Genomic DNA, 20,257 nt, shown 5'->3' on the forward strand with positions numbered 1-20,257 from the left:
GGTACTTGTCCGTTTTTATTTTCTTCAAGAAGATACCATGGAATCTGTGCTTGGTTCTGATCTCCAGAAATGAAAAGAAGCTAATTGAAGCACTGCCCAAAGCTCATGAACAATTTTCAAGAATAATAACCGATCTGAACAGTTATAATTGTCAGAAAAGTGATTGCTGAGAGTGGGGCTTGATTGAGTTCTTTAAAATGACAGAAGATCCCAACTGGGTAGACTTTGAGAAAATGTTTCCACTGTGACTTAAAGACTAGGACTCATGAATATAAGACTTCTGCTCAGGTGAAGAATTCAGACTAAATGGTTTTACCAAGAAATGTGAAAGTTGCTACCGGGGGCAGGTTGATGTAAGAAATGTTTAAGGGGAAGCCAAGTTTGTGCAATTCCATGATGTAACTTTTCAAAATCTGAGCACGTTGTCACAGGTACTGCTAATTAACTGAGCTTATAGAAGGTCACACACAAGAAAGGGCAGATACCACAGGGAGGAGAAGTTGGGAGATTCATGACTTGTGCCAAGCAGGGGATAAACATACAGGGTTTAAGACATAATGAAATGAACACTGGTGATCGATTAATTTGCAGAACACATCTCCCAGAGAAGATGCACTCATGAATGCAATGAGCATCATTCCCTTCTTCAAAGCATGAGTAGGATGGGGAAGGCAAATGACCTTGGGGGTATTATCACTCGCCTATTAACCCAGAAACTCAGCTTAAAGTTCTGGGGACCCGGGTCCAAATCTCACCATGGCAGATGGTGGGAATTTGACTTCAATAAAGAACCTGGAGTCAAGAGTCTAATAATGGCTGTGAAACCATTATCGATAGGAAAAGTCCATCTGCTTCACTAATACCCTTGAGGGAAGGAAATCTGCCATCCTTACCTGGTCTGGCCGACATATGACTCCAGACCCAGCAATGTGGTTGACTCTTAGCTGCCGGCTGGGCAATTAGGGATGGGCAATAAATGCTGGCCCCACCAGAAGTGCCCATGTCCCATGAGTAAATTTTTAACAGTTGCCTTGGGCACGGGCCATTCAACTGGTTGACGGACACACTGGTGTCAATAGGTATAGTGAAGAGTGAATGAAAGAGCTTTTCTGAATGAGAATTGAATATGATTGTCCATCATTCCTTTATACAAGGAAGGAGTGACCATGATTGTCCATTGTTCCCTGTTACAAGGAGTTCAGAGAAGATTCACTTGACTCATTCCAGGGATGAAGAGCTTGTCTTCTGAAGAAAGGGTGAACAGGTTGAATATCGCAGCTTCACTGAGGGAGGACACGTTGGAGGGCTCATCCAGCGAGGCCCTATAGGTACAGTTCAGGACTAGGAAAGGTGCAATCACTTTTAATGGTATTGTTCAACAGACCTCCCAACAGCCAATGGAAGATTGAAGAACATATGTGTGGGCAGATTATGAAAAAACAAAAAAACAACAGGGTAGTTGTGGTGGGTGATTTTAACTTCCCCGACATTACCTGGGACTCACTTAATGCTAGGGACCTTGGGTTGGGGGTGGGGGGTTGGGGGGGTTGGTGGATTTATTAGGTATGTCCAAGATGGTTTTTTGAGACAATATGATAATAGTCCAACTAAGGAAGGGGCCAAATTAGACCTTGTATCGCAGACTGAGCACAGACAGGCAATCAAAGTTTCAGTGAGGGAGCATTTTGGGAATAGTGACCCTAATTCTTTATGTTTTAAGTTACTTATAGATAAGGATAAGAGTAGTTCTTGGGTGAAAGTACTAAAATGGGGAAAAGGCTAGCTACCATAAAAATAGGCAGGAAGTGGGAAATTAAGACTGGCAAAAGCTCCCAACCTCCCATCTATAGAATCCATCTACCAGGCCCGCTGTCAAGGAAAGGCCGCCAGCATTCTCAAAGGTCCATCCCACCCTAACAATGTTTTTCTACAACCTCTACCATGGAGGAGAAGTACAGAAGCCTGAACACACGCACCAGTCAGTTTTGCAACAGTTTCTACCCTACTGTTGTTAGAATACTGAATGGACTGACAAACTCTTAACATTTAGGTAAAAACAATAACTGCAGATGCTGAAAACCAAATACTGGATTAGTGGTGCTGGAAGAGCACAGCAGTTCAGGCAGCATCCAACGAGCAGCGAAAATCGACGTTTCGGGCAAAAGCCCTTCCTGATGCTGCCTGAACTGCTGTGCTCTTCCAGCACCACTAATCCAGTATAAACTCTTAACATTTGCCTGTACCTGTGTTTTTGTTTTTGCTGCTATTTACCTATTATTTACTATCTATTCTACTTAACTCTGTGATCTGCCTGTATTGCTCACAAGACAAAGCTTTTTACTGTGCCTCAGTACATGTGACAATAAATTCAAATTAAATTCAATTCAGGTTGAGGGTATGTGAGGATCTTTGAAAGGCGAGTTAATTACAGTTCAGAACAAGCGTGTTCCTGTGAAAATGAAGGATAAGGATTCAAGAAACTTGGATGACAAGAGAAATTGAGAGCTCAGTCAAAAAGGAAAAGGAGGCATATGCATAACACAGCCCTTAAAGAATATACAGATAGTAGGAAAAAACTCAAGCAAGGTATCAGCGATGTGGGCGTCTCTAGCTAGGCCAACATTTATTACCCATCCCTAATTGCCCAGAGGGCAGTTAAGAGTCAAACACAATGCTGTGAAATGCCTTTGGCAAACAGGCTTAATGAAAATCCTAAAACATTTCATATACGCATAACAGCAAGAGCTGGGAGAACAGCTCTCCTCTTGGGTAAAGGAGGGAATTTAAGCATGGGAATTCCTAGAGGCATGGCACTCATCCACAGATTCAATCAATAAGCACATTGACCTGGACCCAATATACCGACCACTGCAGCGGACAGCTGGAACTGACAACCGGAAGTGGCAGATTTAAACCACTATAAATGCCGGAGGAAAAATCACAGAAGCGCTTCACAGGAGTCTCCCAAGCACTGAGGATGTCACTTAGACAGGGGACGAAACGTCTGTGACACAAATTCCCAGCTCGGCGAACAGAACCACTGTGTATGAAATCTTTGTGTCTTCTTTAGTTACAGGAGAGGACTGGAGTATCTCCAATGTTGTTCCTTTATTCAAGAAGGGCAACAGAGATAATCCAGGAAATCGCATACTGGCGAGCCTTACATCATTCACAGGAAAACTACTGGAGAATATTCTTGGGGGTAGGACTAACTCAGATTTGGGAAAATGTGGACTTACTAGTGATTATTGCTTTTGTGTGGGGAAGGTTGTGTCTCTCAAACCTGATGGAGCTTTTTGAGGAAGTGACAAAGATGATTGATGTGGGCAGTGTGGTGGATGTTGTCTATATGGACTTTAGCAGGCCTTTGGCAAGGTCCCTCATGGTAGGCTGCTACAAAAGGTGAAGTCACATGGGATCCATAGTTAGCTGGTGAGACGGATACAGAACAGCCTTAATCATAGAATACAGAGCGGTCAAGGGCATTTTTCTGACCTGTGACCAATTATGTTCTGTAGTGATCACTGCTAGACACCCCCTGTTGTTTGTAATATGTGTAAATGATTTGCAGGACAATGTAGGTGGATTGATTAGTAAGTTTGCTGACGACACAAAAGTTGAGGGAGCTTCAGGTAGTGAGGATGATTGCCGGGGATTGAGTAGGATATAGATGGGCTGGAGACTTGGGTGAAGAAATGGCAGATGGAGTTTAATCCAGACAAATGCGCGGTGACCCATTTTAAAAGATGGGATGTAGGAGGGAAGTATACAGAAAATGGAAGAACCCTTAGTGGCATTAACATACAGAGGGACCTAGACACTCAGGTCTAGAGTCCATGAACGCCCGAACACAAGTGGATAAGGTGGTCACAAAGGCAGATGGGCATGATTGGGTCATGGCATTGAATAGAAAAATTGGCAAGTTATGTTGCAGCCATATAGAACTTTAGTTAGGCCACGTTTGGAATATTGTGTGCAGTTCTGGTCACCATACTACCAGTAGGCTGTTAAGGCCTTACAGAGGAGACAGAAATGTTGGCACAGTGGTTAGCACTGCTGCCTCACAGCGCCAGAGCCCTGGGTTCAAATCCCTCCTCAGGCAACTGTCTGTGTGGAGTTTGTATGTTCTCCCCATGTCTGCATGGGTTTCCTCCGGGTGCTCTGGTTTCCTCCCATTGTCCAAGAAATGTGCAGGTTAGGGGAATTGGCCGTGTTAAATTGCCCATAGCGTTAGGGGAATGGGCCTGGGTGGGTTGATCTTTGGAGTGCCAGTGTGGACTTGTTGGGCCGAAGGGCCTGTTTCCACTCTGTAAGTAATCTAAATCAAATGGTTTACCAGGATGTTGCTTGGAGGGTTATTAGCTATGAGAAGAGATAGACTTGGATTATTTTCACTTGGACATCAAAGAATGAGGGGTGACTTGACAGAAGTTTACAAAATTAAGACAGACACAGATAGAATGGATAGTTGGAGTCTTTTACTTAGGTAGAAATGTCTATTATTAGGGGACATAGATTTAAGGTCAGAGGGAATAGGTTTAAAGGAGATGTGAGAGTCAAGTATTTTACACAGAGGATGGTAAGTGTTTGGAATGCACTGCCAGAGGGAGGTGGTTGAGGCAGACACAATAGCAACATTTCAGAGGCATCTTGATAGATATACGAATGGGGAGGGAATAGAGGGACATGGGCAACATAGAGGCAAAAGGTTTTTATTTTAGAAAGGCATCATGTGTTGGCGCAGTCTTGGTGGGCCGAAGGGCCTGTTCCTGTGCTGCACTGTTCGTTGTAGGTTGTGACTTTATCCAATGTAGATTACAAGAATGAGAAATGATCTTATTGAAAGATAGAAGATTCTGAGTATTTTAGATTCGATGGTTACCATAGAGCTGTTTCCTCTTGTGGGGGTGACTAGGAGACACAGTGTAAAAATAAGAGGTCTCCCTTTTAAGACAGAGATGAATAGAAATTTCTCTCTCCTATGGTCTTCTCTTCCCCAGACAGCAGGTTGCGTTTTTAGGGCCAGTTAAGTATGGCATGGTGGCTCAGTGGTTAGCACTGCAGCCTCACAGTGCCCAGGGACCCGGGTTCGATCCCAGCCTCAGGTGACTGCGTGAAGTTTGTATATTCTCCCCATGTCTGCGTGGGTTTCCTCTCACAATCCAAAGATGTGCAGGTCAGGTGAATTGGCCATGCTAAATTGCCTGTAATGTTAGGTGCATTAGTCAGAGGGGAATAGGTCTGGGTCAGTTGCTCTTCAGAGGGTCAGTGTGGACTTGTTGGGCCGAAGGGCCTGTTTCCACACTGTAGGGAATCTAATCATTTCAGAGGCAAGTTAAGAGTCAATCTCATTGCCGTGGGTCTGGAGTCACATGTAGACCAGACCAGGTAAGACTTCATTCCTTAAAGGACATTAGTGAACCAGATGTTCTTTCAGAACAATTAACGATAGTTTCCCAACAATCATTATAGGGTGAGATATTAATTCCAGATTTATAAAATTGAGTATAAATTCTGCCCGCTGCTGAGGTGAGGGGTTTGAACTTTGAACTTAATACGAAAGAGGTAACAATATCACTGTGTCATCATTTCATCATAATTTGTGTTGTGCCTTATGGATTGTTAATATTAGGAAATAATAAGAATTATTTGATAAGGAATGGTGGCACAGTAGGTCATTTTGGACATGGAGCCTGCTCTGCCATTCATTATGATCATGGATGATTTTAGGTGTTCAGGCCAACTATTCCCCCTATCCATGGGTTGCTGAGATCGATCTCAAAAAAAATTCCATCTCACCCAACCTTCAATATTTCCGATGGTGGAGTATCCTCAACCCTTTGAGATAGAGAATTCAAAAGATTCACAACCCTCAGTGTGAAGAAACATCACCCCCCCCTCCCATCTCAGTCCTAGAACTGTGTCCCGTGTTCTAGATCCCTAAGACATGGGGGAAATGTTTCTCAGCGTTGACTCTGTCCATCCCCTTCAGAGTCTTGTATGTCTTGATGAGATCGACTCTCCTGAGAATGAAAGAATAGTACAGCATTACAGCATGTCCTTTGGCCCAACAGGTCTGCGACAGATCTTTCAAAGGGCAATACATTATTACCATTACCCCCACTCATTCCCCATGCTCCTGTATATTTTGCTCTCTATGTATCACTGTTGAAAGTGCTTTCTGAAATTACTGGTTGGGCGTGGCATGGTGTCTTAGTGGTGGCCTCACAGCGCCAGGGACTGGGATTCGATTCCCACCTCGGGTGACTGTGTGGAGTTTACACGTTCTCCCCGTGTCTGTCAGAGAGTCAAAGAGATGTACAACATGGAAACAGACCCTTCAGTCCAGCCTGTCTCTGCCAACCAGATATCCCAAATTAATCTAATCCCATTTGCCAGCACTTGGCCCATATCCCTCTGCATCCTTCCTATTCATATACCCATCCAGATGCCTTTTAAATGCTGTAATTGTACCAGCCTCCACCACTTCCTCTGGCAGCTCATTCCATACACGTACCACCCTCCAAGTGAAAAAGTTGCCCTTAGGTTCCTTTTAAATCTTTCCTCTCTCACCTTAAACCAATGTCCTCTTGTTTTGGACTCCCCTATCCCAGGGAAAAGACCTTGTCTATTTACCGTATCCATGCCCCTCATGATTTTATAAACCTTTATAAGGTCACCCCTGAGCCTCCGACACTCCAGGGGAAATAGTCCCAGCCTATTCAGCCTCTCCCTGTAGTTGAAACCCTCCAATCTCTGGCAAAATCTTTGTAAATCTTTTCTGAACTCTTCCTAGTTTAACAACAACTTTCCTGTAGCAGGGAGATCAGAATTGAATGCAGTGTTCCAAAAATGATCTAACCAATGTCCTGTAGAGTCACAACATGACCTCCTAGCTCTTCACTCCATGCACTGACCAATAAAGACAGACAATGCAATCTTAAATCTTAACAACCTGTTGCCTAAGTGACATTTTTACTTTTCATCTTTACTAATTATCTTAATTTTGTGGTTATCAGTCCTTTGGTCATTGATGTTGGATCCCCTGAATGTATTCCTCAAATGAGACAAAGAAATCAGCAAGATTTCCCTTTGGACAATACTGTGATGATCAAGAATCAATATTCATTTGAAAATCGATTCTCATCAACTATTCAGACTTTACCAAATTCGAACCAGCATTCAAGGGGCACAGACAATCCAGTAATTTCAGCATCTGGAACATCTCCAGGCTGAAAGAGAAGGAATAGAAATTACTGGTTGGGCGTGGCATGGTGACTTAGTGGTGGCCTCACAGTGCCAGGGACTGGGATTCGATTCCCACCTCGGGTGACTGTGTGGAGTTTACACGTTCTCCCCGTGTCTATGTGGGTTTGCTCCGGTTTCCTCCCACAACCCAAAGATGTGCAGGTTAGGTGAATTAGCCATGGGTAATGCAGGGTTACAAGGATAGGGGAGTGGATCTGATGGGATGCTCTTTGGGGGATCAGCATGGGCTAAACAGCTTCCTTCCACACTGTTGGGATTCTATGACTTATGTCAATGCAGTGATAGAGATTTGATCATTTCGCCACTGTGGGCGTAGTAACAGCATCATTCACTACCAGTGAATCAAGGAGGCCCTTCAGCTCTAGTAGCAGGACATCTAATAAACTTTATCACTATTCTAAACTCCAAAGGATATGGATTCAACTTAATCAGCCCCTTATCAAAAGATCGCTCTCTCATCCCAGTTGTAACTACATTGACTGCCAGTCTCATCACAGTACCTGTTCATTGTATGGGACTAACCCAGTGAATATTGGTGTATTTCTGTTCAACAGAGTTGGATCCCCAAGGTGATCAAGAAGAAAATCTGTTCCACCTTCCTCGAGGATACAACTGCCCAAAGGTAAAGGATGAATAGGGTACATAGAAGAAAGGATAATCTAAAAGGATTGATGGGCTACGACCGGGCCCCACCTGACAAATGACAATTTGTTGTGTTCTGCTCTGATCCAGCACTCATGAAGAGTTAGAAACTGTTGCATTGAGCAGATTTTGAAAATATGTCTGTGGCCGCAGTCGATGATGCTGTATTTTTGATGGTGAATTTGAAACATTAATGGATTTGATCTTTCTTTAGCTGGTTGTCTGCACTTTGTTTGCAAAGATAAGAACATTGCAGCACGCCGCTGTGCAGAGGGGGTCCTGGGTGTCCTTGTGCATGAATCACAGGAAGTTGGTTTGCAGGTACAACAGGTAATTAGGAAAGTAAATGGAATAGTGTCCTTCAGGGTGTAGGTTTGCTCGCTGAGCTGTAGGTTTGATATCCAGACGTTTCATGACAGTTCAGCGAGCGAACCTACACCCTAAACCTCAACCTGGGCTACAAACCTTCACAAACCTTGCATATTGTCCTTCATTGCTAGCTGGATGGAGTTTTAAAATATGGAGCTAATGCTGTAGCTGTGTTGGATGCTGGTGTGGCCACAGCCTGGAGCACTGTGTACAGTTTTGGTCTCCTTACTTGAGAAAGGATGTACTGGCACTGGAGGGGGTGCAGAGGAGGTTCAGTTGGTTGATTCCAGAGTTGAGGGGGTTGGTTTATGAGGAGACATTGAGTGGACTGGGACTATACTCATTGCAATTTAGAAGAATGAGGGGAGTGGGGGTGGGGAGTGGGGGGAGGATCTGACAGAAACATATCAAATTATGAAGAGAATCGATAAGACAGAAGTAGGGAGGTTAATTACAGGAAACCAGGTGATACTCAGGCCATGAGTAATATAATACTTGGGAATAGAAAGAGAGTCTGGGATACATAGATAGAAATGTATTGTTGGATACAGAAAAAGAGAAAGAATAATCGCTCTGAGTTTAGTGAAAAGGTTCTCCAACAATGTGCGACCATAGCAACTTGTATTTACACAATGTTTTAAACACAGTAAGTCTTCCCAGAGAGTTGCACAGAGTTGGGTCTGGGTGGGTTACTCTTCGGAGGGTTGGTGTGGACTGGTTGGGCCGAAGGGCCAGTTTCCACACTATAGGCAATCTAATGAAAATTAATCTGTCAAAATCTGACACTCAGCCACAAAAGGAACAGGTGGTGCATGGATCACAAAAATTTGGTTTGCAAGTGCAGTAAGTGTTGAACAATGCAAATGGAATAGTAGCCTTTATTACAAGGAGAATCACGTATAAAAATAGGGAGGTTTTGGTGCAACTGTACAGGCCTGTGTCTGGAGTATTATGTTTGGTTTCGTCTCTGTAAGATACTGGAGCAGAATTAGCCCATTTGGCCCATCCTTCTGCTCCACCATTCAATCATGGCTGATATGTTTCTCAAACCCCATTCTCCTGCCTTCTCCCTGTAGCCTTTGATCTTCTTACTAATCAAGAACTTCTCTGTCTTAAATGCAGACAATGACTTGACCTCCACAGCCCTCTGTGGTAATGAGTTCCACAGATTCACCACCTTCTGCCTGAAGAAATTCCTCTTTTATGAGATGACGTAATTGAATTTGAAACAGCTCAGAGAAGGCACACTTGACTGGGTAACATGGTGGCTCAGTGGTTAGCACTGCTGCCTCACAGCTCTGGGGTCCTGGGTTCAATTCCACCCTCGGGTGACTGTCTGTGAAGTTTGCACGTTCTCCCTGTGTTGGTGTGAGTGTCCTCCAGCTTCATCCCACAGTCCAAGGACATGCAGGTCAGGTGGAATGGCCATGCTAAATTGTCCAATAGTGTCACAGAGATGTGCAGGCTAGGTGGGTCAGCCATGGGAAATGCAGGGATAGGATAAGGGGGTAGTGGGAAGCTCTTTGGAGGGTCAGTATGGAATCGATGGGCCAAATGGCCTGCTTCCCCCATTGTAGGAATTCTGGGATGCAGGGGTTAGCTTATGAGGAACAGTTGAGGCTGTACCTAATGGAGTTTAAATGGATGAGATTCTGCGGGACTTGACAAGATGAATGCTGAGATGATGTTTCCATTTGTGGAGGGAGTCTAGGACGAAGGGACACCATTTGGGGTCTTACATTTGACACTTGGGTGAGGAGAATGTCTTTACCTCAGAAGATCATTAGTCAGTGGGATCTTCTTCCCCAATGCAGTTGGGTTGGGTCACTGACTATATACAAAGCTGAGTTGGACAGATTTTAGATTGAGAAAGGAGTCAAGGGTTATGGGGAGAGAAACGGAAGTAGAGTTGAGGCCACAGTCAGATCATATGTGATCTTATTGAATGGAAGAGCAGGCTTGAAGGGTCAAGAGGTGGGTACTGCAGATGCTGGAGATTAGAGTCAAGATTAGAGTGGTGCTGGACAAGCACAGCAGGTCAGGCAGCATCCAAGGAGCAGGAACATCGACGTTTCGGGCAAAAGCCCTTCATCAGGAATCCTGATGAAGGGCCTTTGCTTGAAATGTCGACTCTCCTGCTCCTCAGATGCTGCCTGACCTGCTGTGCTTTTCCAGCACCACTCTACTCTTGAAAGGTCAAATAGTCTGCTTCTGCCCCAAGTATTAACCTTATTGTTAAAGAGATAGATTTTAAGAAATTTCTTAAGGAGGAGGGAGGGAGGTGGAGAGGTTTAGCGAGAAGAATCTTTAGCGAGAAGAAGGGATGAAGGAAATTAGAACGGGATGAGAAGCCAGAATTTGAGGAGTGTAGGAAACTCAAAGTTCCTCTTTGTCTCTCAGTTGATCAGTTTGACTAATATCCCTCACTCTCTTTAGCAAACACCAGCTCTGCCAATGTGGCTATCCCAAGACTTGCCACAACCAGGTGGCAATGGAGGACAACTTTGGGGCTGCTGTGGTCAGCAGGTGGAATGCGGTTGATCACACGACGGAGGAGCCGACCGATGCGTTTGGAGACGTGGAGTTTTTCAGGAAAGGCAGGAGGCAAGGCAAGGTAGGAGCGAGTGGGCCTTCACATCCACTGGTGAACCCAGCAGTGCACCTCTCAGTGAAGGTGGCCCCGAATCATCGGTCAAATGGTAGTACAGAAGGAGACCGTTCAGCCCGTCTTGTCCTCGTTGAAAGAGCTATCCACCCCCAGCAGGAATTCCCAGCTCTCCTTCCAAATAGCTCTGCTTGATCTTTAATGTCTAGCTGCAATAGGGCCTCAGTTTCCATCTGAAAGATGCTGGGGTTGGTGATGTCACTGGACAGGTATCCTGGGCTAATTCCCCTAGAGGTAAGAGTTCAAACCCAACCACACCAACACAATCAGGAGCTGAGAGATGCTTTTAGTAAGAGGGACCATGCCCTATCATCACTGTTACCAAACAAAAACCATCTGATTGACTCAGGCCATCGAGGGAGGCAAGTCTGCTATCCTTCCCTAATCTGGATTAGAGGTCACTCCAGGAGAAAGGGAGGACTGCAGATGCTGGAGATCAGAGTCAAAAAGTGTGGTGCTGGAAAAACACAGCTGGTCAGGCAGCATCCGAGGAGCAGAAGAGTCGATGTTTCAGGCATATCAGGAATGTTGACTCTCCTGCTCCTCGGATGCTGCCTGACCAGCTGTGTTTTTCCAGCACCACACTTTTTGACTCTCTAGATGTTACTCCAGACTAACGACTCTAAAATGGTCTGGTAAGCCATTCCTTTTAAGAGCAACAGGGGGGTGGGTAAAAATTACTAACCTTTCCTTGACACCCACATCCTGTGAAAGAATAATTTGAAAGAAAAACCTTGAATAGTGCAGTACTCCCTTAGAACCGCACTGGGATCTCAACTTAAATTTCATTCCCTAAACCCTCCAGTGTGAGATTTGAACCCATGACCTTCTGACTGCAGCAAGGGTCACTTGTTATGACAAGTGCAATGGTCAGGCACTCTTCGCCAGGCAGAAACTTCCAATCCTTCAGGCTAATTGCTTATGAGGATGATTCCTGGAATGAGAACCTTCAGATAAGAAACAAGACCGGATAAGGTGGGAATGTTCCCCTTGGATAAGAGAGGGCCAAGAAGAGATTTGTTTGCAAAATCATGAGAGATCTGGATGGAGTAGATAGGGAGAAGCTGTTCTTGCTTGGACAAGGATTGGAAACGGGGGTGCAAACCATTCGGAAAAGAATTAAACACCGCGTGAGAGAAACCTTTCTCACATGGCGAGTAATTTAATCAGGTACCCTCTGCCTGGAGGTGTGGTGGAGGCAGGTTCAATCAAAACATTCCAGTCAATGTTGAACGATTAGTTAAAAAGAAAGAATGTGCAAGCTTAGAGGGAAAAGAGAGAATCACACTGTTTCAAAATGGTCATTTGGATAATGAGGTAAAATGGGGACATAAGGATGAAATGTGTCAGAAGAATCAGAGTTAACGTTTCGGGGCGGGTCACTCTTCCTTAGAGTCATGATTAGAGTGGTGCTGGAAAAGCATAGCAGGTCAGGTAGCATCTGAAGTGCAGGAAAATCAACATTTCCTGATGAAGGGCTCCTGCCTGAAGGGTTGGCATGGTGACTCAGTGACTGCCTCACAACGCCAGCGACCTGGGTTCGATTCCAGCCTCAGGTGACTGTCTGTGTGGAGTTTGCACATTCTCCCCGTGTCTGCGTGGGTTTCGTCCGGGAGCTCCAGTTTTCTCCCACAGTCCAAGGATGTGCAGGTCAGGGTGAACTGGCCATGCTAAATTGCCCACAGTGTTAGGTGCATTAGTAGGAAGGAGGGGAATGGGTCTGGGTGGGTTACTCTTCGGAGGGTCGGTATGGACTTGTTGGGCTGAAGGGCCTGTTTCCACACTGTAGGGAATCTCATCTAATCAGACCTGCTGTGCATTTCCAGCATCTGCAGTCCTCACTTTCGCCACTTTTCCTTACAACTCAGTTCTCCCCGGACCTGAAATGCTAACTCCGATTTCTCTCCACAGATGCTGCCCGACCTGCCGAGCTTTTCCAGCAACTTCTGTTTTTGTTTCTGATTTACAGCATCTGCAGTTCTTTCGGTTTTTAAACTGTAGCAGACACTGGTGAGGCCACAACTGGAGTATTGTGTGCAGTTCTGGTCACCATGTTCCAGCACGGACGTGCTTGCTCTGGAGAGAGTGCAGGGAGGATTTACCAGAACGGTGCCAGGACGGGAGAATTGTAGCCACAAGGAGAGATCGGAGAGGCTGTGGTTACTCTCCTTAAAAAAGAGATTGGTGACATCATCGGGGTAGACAAAAGTGTGAGGGTGGAGATGGAGGAAACAGGAGGAAGCTGTTTCCTTTGGCAGGAAGTTCGAAAACCAAGGGTCATGGATTCAAGCGAAATGGCAGCAGGATTAGAGGGGATGTGAAGGAAGCCTGAGTGTGGTGGGTGCCTGGAATTTGTTGCCTGAGTTGATGGTGGAGGCAGAGACGCTAACATCTTTTCAAAAGTACCTGGATCTGCACCTTAAGAGCTGAATGCTGCAGGGCTATGGGCCAGGTACAGGGTTAGAAAGAGTGCCTGGGTGTCTTTGGGTCAGTATGGGCAAGATGGGCCAAATAACCTCCTTCTGTGTTGTCTCATTTCAGCGCAGACATGATGGGTCAAGTAGCTTAGTAACAACCCCATGATTCTGTGATTAATGGTCAGCTAGTTAGATCAAAACTGCCACTGTGCCGCAAGAGTCCTTTCTGGCTGCTTCTATCCCTTTTGCAAAACCATTGTTCCTTGAGTCAAATATTGCAGGTGGGAGTAGCATGAGCTTATTCCAAAAGTTAGGGATAAGAAATCCTCTCAGTAGCTCTCCCCAAATTAATGAAAATAACCAGCAGCATTGCAGAATCTTACCGTACAGAGGAAGACGCACTCCATGGTGGCTGCGCTGTCTCTTTTGAGGGTCACTCTGAGTAACTCAACTCTCCATATTCACTTTCCCCATTGTCCTGCCAATCCTCCCTCTGACAAGCCATTTTTTCCACTATTACAACACCATAGGCTGGGGTGACACTGTGGCTCAGTGGTTAGCACTGCGGCCTCGATTTCAGCCTTGGGCGACTGTCTGTATGGAGTTTGCACACTCTTCCCGTCTCTGTGCGAGTTTCCTCCGCGTGGTCCGGTTTCATCCCACATTCCAAAGATGTGTAGGTTAGGTGGATTTGCTGTGGGGAGCATGGGAATAGGATAGAGGGGTGGGCCGAGGTGGATGCTCTTTGGAAGGTCAGTGTGGACTTGCTGGACCAAATGGCCTGCTTCTGCACTGGAGGGATTCGATGAACAATTCTGTCCGTTGCGAGCAGTGTGGGTTTGTGTCACAGAATTATTGTGGTAGAGAAGGAGGCCATTCAGCCCTTTGTGTCTGCACCGGCTGTATTGCCTGGTACCGATTTCCCCAAACCCTGTATACCATTAGCATCCCGGTGCCCTCTTCAATGCTTCACAAACAGGGGAGAGAGAGAGAGAGTCTCAAAACATCAGGGGACTAAAGTGTTCACATTAAAGGCAACCACATCCATCAGTCAGTAAACAAAGGCAAGGGTGTTAGGAAGTCCTAGGTTCATATTTGGCTTGAGTGTAGAGGTCTCTGCTGAATGCGAACATGTTCTGCCTTTTGGGTGAGGAATTAAACCGCGGCTCTACCTCCCAGCTCGGGAAGATTTTTAAAAAATCTGACGGCATTATTTTAAAGACCAGGGGAGTTGCCCGGTCGCGGACAACTAACTAACCTCACAAACAGCTGACCTGGCCATGTTTGTGGGATCTTACTGTGCGCAAGTCAGATCTACTCCGTTACGGCGGCAGCTGCGCTTGATTGGCCACAAAGCGCTTGGTGAACGGTGCCACATAAATGCAGTTTCTTCCCTTTGACAGTTTGTCCGACTGTCTTCAGACACTGAACCCGCCATCGTCTACACCCTGATCACCCAGTTCTGGGGGATCCCGCCTCCCAACCTGGTGGTGTCTGTTGTCGGGGGGGAACGGAGCTTAAAGATGAAGACCTGGCTGAAGGACATTCTCCGCCGGGGACTGGTCAAAGCTGCACAAAGTACAGGTGAGGTTCCCCACATCACAACATCCCCCCCCCCAGCACCCCGCCCCAACCCCTGGGTAACAAGTGGGGCACAACTTTTGTCTACATTTACATTAAAGTGTCGGAAATCTGGAATAAAAGCTGGAAATGCTGGGAGTACTCGATGTGTCAGGCAGTATCCGTGGACAGACAGTGTATCAGCATTTCAAATCCAACATGACTCTTCAAATCTGAAGAAATTAACCCTTTTCCTCTCTCCCCACAGACTCTGCCAGTTCTGCTGAATACTTTCAGCATGTCCTTTTTCTGTATATTTTAGAAACATGGAAAATAGGTTCAGGAGTAGGCCATTCAGCCCCTCAATGCTACACCCCCATTCAATATGATCATGGCTGATCATGCAGTCTCAGTGTCCCATTCTCCCTTTCTCCCCATACCTCTTGATCCCTTTAGCTCCAGGGGACCACGCCCAGCTCCCTTTTGAATATATCTAACAAACTGGCCCCAACAGTTTCCTGTGGGAGAGAATTCCACAGGTTCACAGCTTCCTGAGTGAAGATGTTCTTCCTCATCTCAGTCCTGAATGGCTTACCCTTTATTCTTAGTTAAAATATCATACAACACCAGGTTATGGTCCAACAGTTGCATTTTGAAGTACAAGTTTATGGAGTGCTGCTATTTAGTCAGGTCGCTAGTCACCTGATGGAGGAACAGCACTCTGAAAGCTTGTACTTCCAAATGAACCTGCTGGGCTATAACCTGGTGTTGTGTGATTTTTCACTTTGTCAATCCAAGTCCAACATCTCCACATCATGGCCACCTTTATTCTTAGGCTGTGACCCCTAGTTCTGGACTTCCTCATTGTCGGGAACATTCTTCCTGCATCTAACCTGTCCAGTCCCATCAGGATTTTGTATGTCTCTATGAGATCTTCCCATATTCTTCTCAATTCCAGCGAATGTAAGTCCAGTCGACCCAGCCTTTCCTCGTATGTCAGTCCTGCCATTCTGGGGAATCAGTCTGGTGACCCTCCACTGAGCTCCCTCAATAGCAAGAATGTCCTTCCTCAGACTGGGAGACTAAAACTGCACACATACTCAAGGTGAGGCCTCACCAAGGCCCTGTATAACTGCAGCAAGACATCCCTACTCCGATACTCAAATCCTCTCATTATGAAGGCCAGCATGCCATTAGCTTTCCTCACTGCCTGCTGCACCTGCATGCCAACTTTCAGTGACCATGTTCCACTTTGACATCCACCCACCAGCTGCACCTGCATACCAACCTTCAGCGACTGTTCCACCATGACACTCAGGTCTCATTGCACCTCACATTTTCCTAAATTGCCACCATATTTTAATAATAATCTGCCGTCCTGTTTTTGTAACCAAAATGGATAACCGCACATTTATCCACATTATATTGCACTTGCCCACTCAGCCAGTCTGTCCAAGTCACCCTGCAGCCTCTTATCATTCTCCTCACAGCACACAATGCCACCCAGCTTAGTGTCACCTGCAAATTCGGCGATAATGGCATTCAATTCCTTCGTCCAAACCATAATGTATACTGTGAAAACTTGGGTCCCAGCACTGAACCTAGAGGCACCCCACACATCACTACCTGCCACTCTGAAAAGGACCTGATTATTCCAATTCTCTGCTTCCTGTCCGTCAATGAGTTCTCAATCACATCAATTCATTATCTCCGATACCATGAGCTTTAATTTTCCTTACTAATCTCTCGTGTGGTGCCTTGTCAAAAACCTTTCGAAAGTCCAGATACACAATATCTATTGATTGATCATTGTTTACTTTACTGGTCGTATCCTCAAAGAGTTTCAGAAGATTTGTCGAGCATGATTTCCCTTTAGTGAATCCATGCTAACTAGGACTCTTTATGTCATTGTTTTCCAAATGTTCAGTTACTTACATCCTTAATGATTGATTCCAGCATTTTCCCCACCACCGATGTCAGGCTAACTGGCCTATAATTCTCCATTTTTCTCTCTCCCTTTTTTAAAGAGTGGAGTTACATTAGCTACCCTCCAGTCCAGGATCTACAGAGTACTGGAAAATGAGCAACAATGTGTCCACTATTTCTAAGGCCTCCTCCTTAAGTACTCTGGGATGCAGAGCCCCAGGCCCTGGGGACTTATCGGGTTTTAATCGCATCAATTTCTCCAATACCATTTCCTGACGAATAAGGATTTCCTCCAGTTCCCCCTTCATGTTTGACCCTCTGTCCCGAGCTTTTCCTGAAGGTTATTGGGGTCCTCCTGAGTGAAGACAGATCCAAAAGTATTTATTCAACTGGTTCTGCCATCTTTTTGCTGTTCATTATGAATCCACCTGCAAGGGACTTGCGTTTGTCTTCACCAGTCTTTTTCTCTTCACATATCTATAGAAACTTTTGCAGTCAGTTTTTATGTTTTCTGCAAGCTTACTTTCATATTTTGTTTTCCATTTCTGAATTAAACCCTTTGTCCTCTTCTGTTGATTTAAAAATTTCTCCCACTCCTTAAGTTTGCTGCTTTTTCAGGATAATTTATATGCCTCTTGTTTGGATTTAACACGCTTCCTGATTTCCCTTGTTAACCATGGTTGAGCCACCTTCCTTTTTTGACTCTTACACCAGACAGGGATGTACAATTGTTAAAGTTCAACCAGGTATTCTTTAAATGAAGGCCCTTCAAGCCTGCTCAGTCATTCATTATGATCATGGTTGATCATCTAATCAACTGACTTTTCAATCCATACCCTTGATCCCTTAAGTCCCAGGTGCTACATTAGATCCTTGAAATCATACAACGTTTTGACCTTGACTACTTTATTCTTCAAATACATAAGGGAGTTAATTTTTACTTTATATGATGGTGGAAAATGGGCAGCATTGAACTAGGTGTGGTGTTTTTTAGATTAATGAAGATTATCTTCAAAGTAAATTTTATTAGGGAAGAAATTAAAAGATTAAAAGTAAAAGACAGAGATCATTAGGAGGCCATTCAGCCCACTGTGTCTGAACTAGCTCTCTGACACCATCCAAATAGTCGAATGCCCCTTTGCTCTTTCCCCAGAGAGTGACAATTCTGATTAAGTTCTGATCTGATTCTGTTTTGGAACTTACGGCCAAATCTTTTGGACAGTGGGTTCCAGATTACGACATCTCACTGTTTCCTTATCTTCCACTTTTGTTCTTTTTTGCTAATAACTTTCAAGACCAGGTGTGGTGTTCAATGGTTTAATTGACCTGTGTTTGATTACATGAGTCTGGTTATTGATCTATGCTCACTGTGCTTGATTGGTTACGTCTGGTCATTGACTTCAAACAAAATAGAAACCAGATGCAATTCGAAGCAGGTATTTTATAGTACAGGGATATTTTAACACTCTTGTAAATAAATGTGTTGAACATCAATAATCCAGTGTTATCACTGCACTGCTCTAAGATGAGGAAAATAAATGATTAAATCTCTTGACCCCCGATTGTACACTCTATGATTTTCCCTTGCATTGACAATTATGGCAAGGACAGTCAATCATAGATATGAGGGGTGACCAATATGATCCCTTTCTAATATTACTATGGCTCATAATTCAAATGAAAACCACGGTCCCTCTATGTTTCACAAGTTATAGAAACAGCTGCAATTGCAAAGTTTCAACCTTTGATCAAAAGTCTTTGAGTTTACCCATTTCTCTGAGCAGGAACTGTTGCACCCTATGTACTCTCTCCAACCTGCTCAGGATTTTGAAAACCCCTCTCAAACCTCCTCTCCATCTCTTCATTCGTCTTTTGATTAAGGAGCAGCGCTCTGAAAGCTTGTGATTTCAAATAAACCTGTCAGACGATAACCTGGTGTCGTGTGACTCATGACGTTGTCCACCCCAGCCCAACAGTGGCACTTCCACTCCATCTCTTCTCTCCAAAGAGAAGAGTCTCAAATTCTTCAATCTTGTAACTGTCCTCATAACTGAAGTTTCTCATCCCTGGAGAGATGAGAAACTTGAGAATCGCTTCACCATTCTGTCCATTGCATTCACGCCTTTTCTATAATGCTGTGCCCACATGAGTGCAGAGGACACTGTTAATCACTCTCTCAACCTGTCTTGCATTTTTCATGCCCATGTACATCCAATTCCCTTTGCTCTTATGAACACTCTCAGAATGAACCCTTTACTTGTTGTTATTGAAATCTACTGTCCTCCGCACCACCACTGATAACCGTCACTCACTGAACCTCCCAGGCCTCAGGTTTATCATGTTCATGTTGATCCTTCTCACAGGAGCATGGATTATGACGAGTGGACTACAAGTTGGCATTGGCAAGTACGTTGGTCAGGCGGTGCGTGATCATGCTACAGCAAACACACGGTCAACTGCCAAGGTGGTTGCCATGGGGATAGCACCGTGGGGAATAGTATACGAGAAAGAGCGTCTGGTGAACCCCAAGGTAAGATTGGCAGAGTAGGGGGCTTTGTAAGAGTTGGGGTGACTGCATATGCTTATATATAAGAACATGGAGGAGGGGAAGGCCATATAGCCCATTGGACTGCTATTGGGTTAGGGACTTGGTCTGCCTTTCAATAATGCCATATTTTATCAGATTGTGGTCTCAAGCCACTTTTTTACCTGATTCCTATAACCCTTAACTTCATTTGATCAAAAATCTACCTAACTCAGACTCAAGGACCCTGACTCTACTACTCTTTGGGAAAGATAATTCCACTGAATAAAGAGAGAAAGAAAGTCTCCTCATCCCAGTCAAATGGGATATTATTGGCAGGATGGTATATGATCATCATTAGTGTCTACTGGAGACGCAGTAGCTGAATTGGAATGTTCTAGACTCATAAGCTGAACGTCTGGCTTAATTACTTGGAGACATGGGCTCAATTCCTAACAACACCTGAGTAATTAGATTCAAGTCATAAATCTGGACAACAACCATGAATCTCCAATCTATGTCGGCACGGTGCCTCAGTGGTTAGCACTGCTGCCTCACAACGCCAGGGACCCAGGTTTGATTGCAGCCTCGGCGACTGTGTGGAGTTTGCACGATCTCCCCTTGACTGTGCGGGTTTGCTCTGGTTTCCTGCCAAAGTCCAAAGATGTGCAGGTTAGGTGAGTTGGCCAGGCTAAATTGTCCAGAATGTTCAGGGATATGTAGGTTGGGCGCAAATGTGGGAGTCTGGGTGGGTTACTCTTCGGAGGGTCAGTGGGGACTTGTTGGGCTGAAGGGCCTGGTTCCATGCTGTAGGGATTCTAGAAAAAATACAAGATTGTTGTAAAAAAAAATCTGGTTCCCCCATATCTCTTTAGGAAAGGAAAT

General features: G+C 44.9%; 1 protein-coding gene across 2 annotated transcripts in view; it reads left to right on the top strand.

Moving 5' to 3' along the window:
* trpm4a (transient receptor potential cation channel, subfamily M, member 4a) overlaps positions 1-20,257 on the top strand; it is a 96,223-nt gene that overhangs the window by 11,693 nt on the left and 64,273 nt on the right. For both annotated transcript variants that reach the window (XM_072588700.1, XM_072588701.1), the window contains exons 2-5: positions 7,824-7,891; positions 10,717-10,894; positions 14,766-14,946; positions 19,212-19,378. In XM_072588700.1, the coding sequence (XP_072444801.1) occupies positions 7,824-7,891; positions 10,717-10,894; positions 14,766-14,946; positions 19,212-19,378 (594 nt within the window). The remainder of the gene's footprint in view (positions 1-7,823; positions 7,892-10,716; positions 10,895-14,765; positions 14,947-19,211; positions 19,379-20,257) is intronic.

This window comes from Chiloscyllium punctatum, chromosome 18, assembly GCF_047496795.1.
Source record: "Chiloscyllium punctatum isolate Juve2018m chromosome 18, sChiPun1.3, whole genome shotgun sequence".
Classification (NCBI taxonomy): domain Eukaryota; kingdom Metazoa; phylum Chordata; class Chondrichthyes; order Orectolobiformes; family Hemiscylliidae; genus Chiloscyllium; species Chiloscyllium punctatum.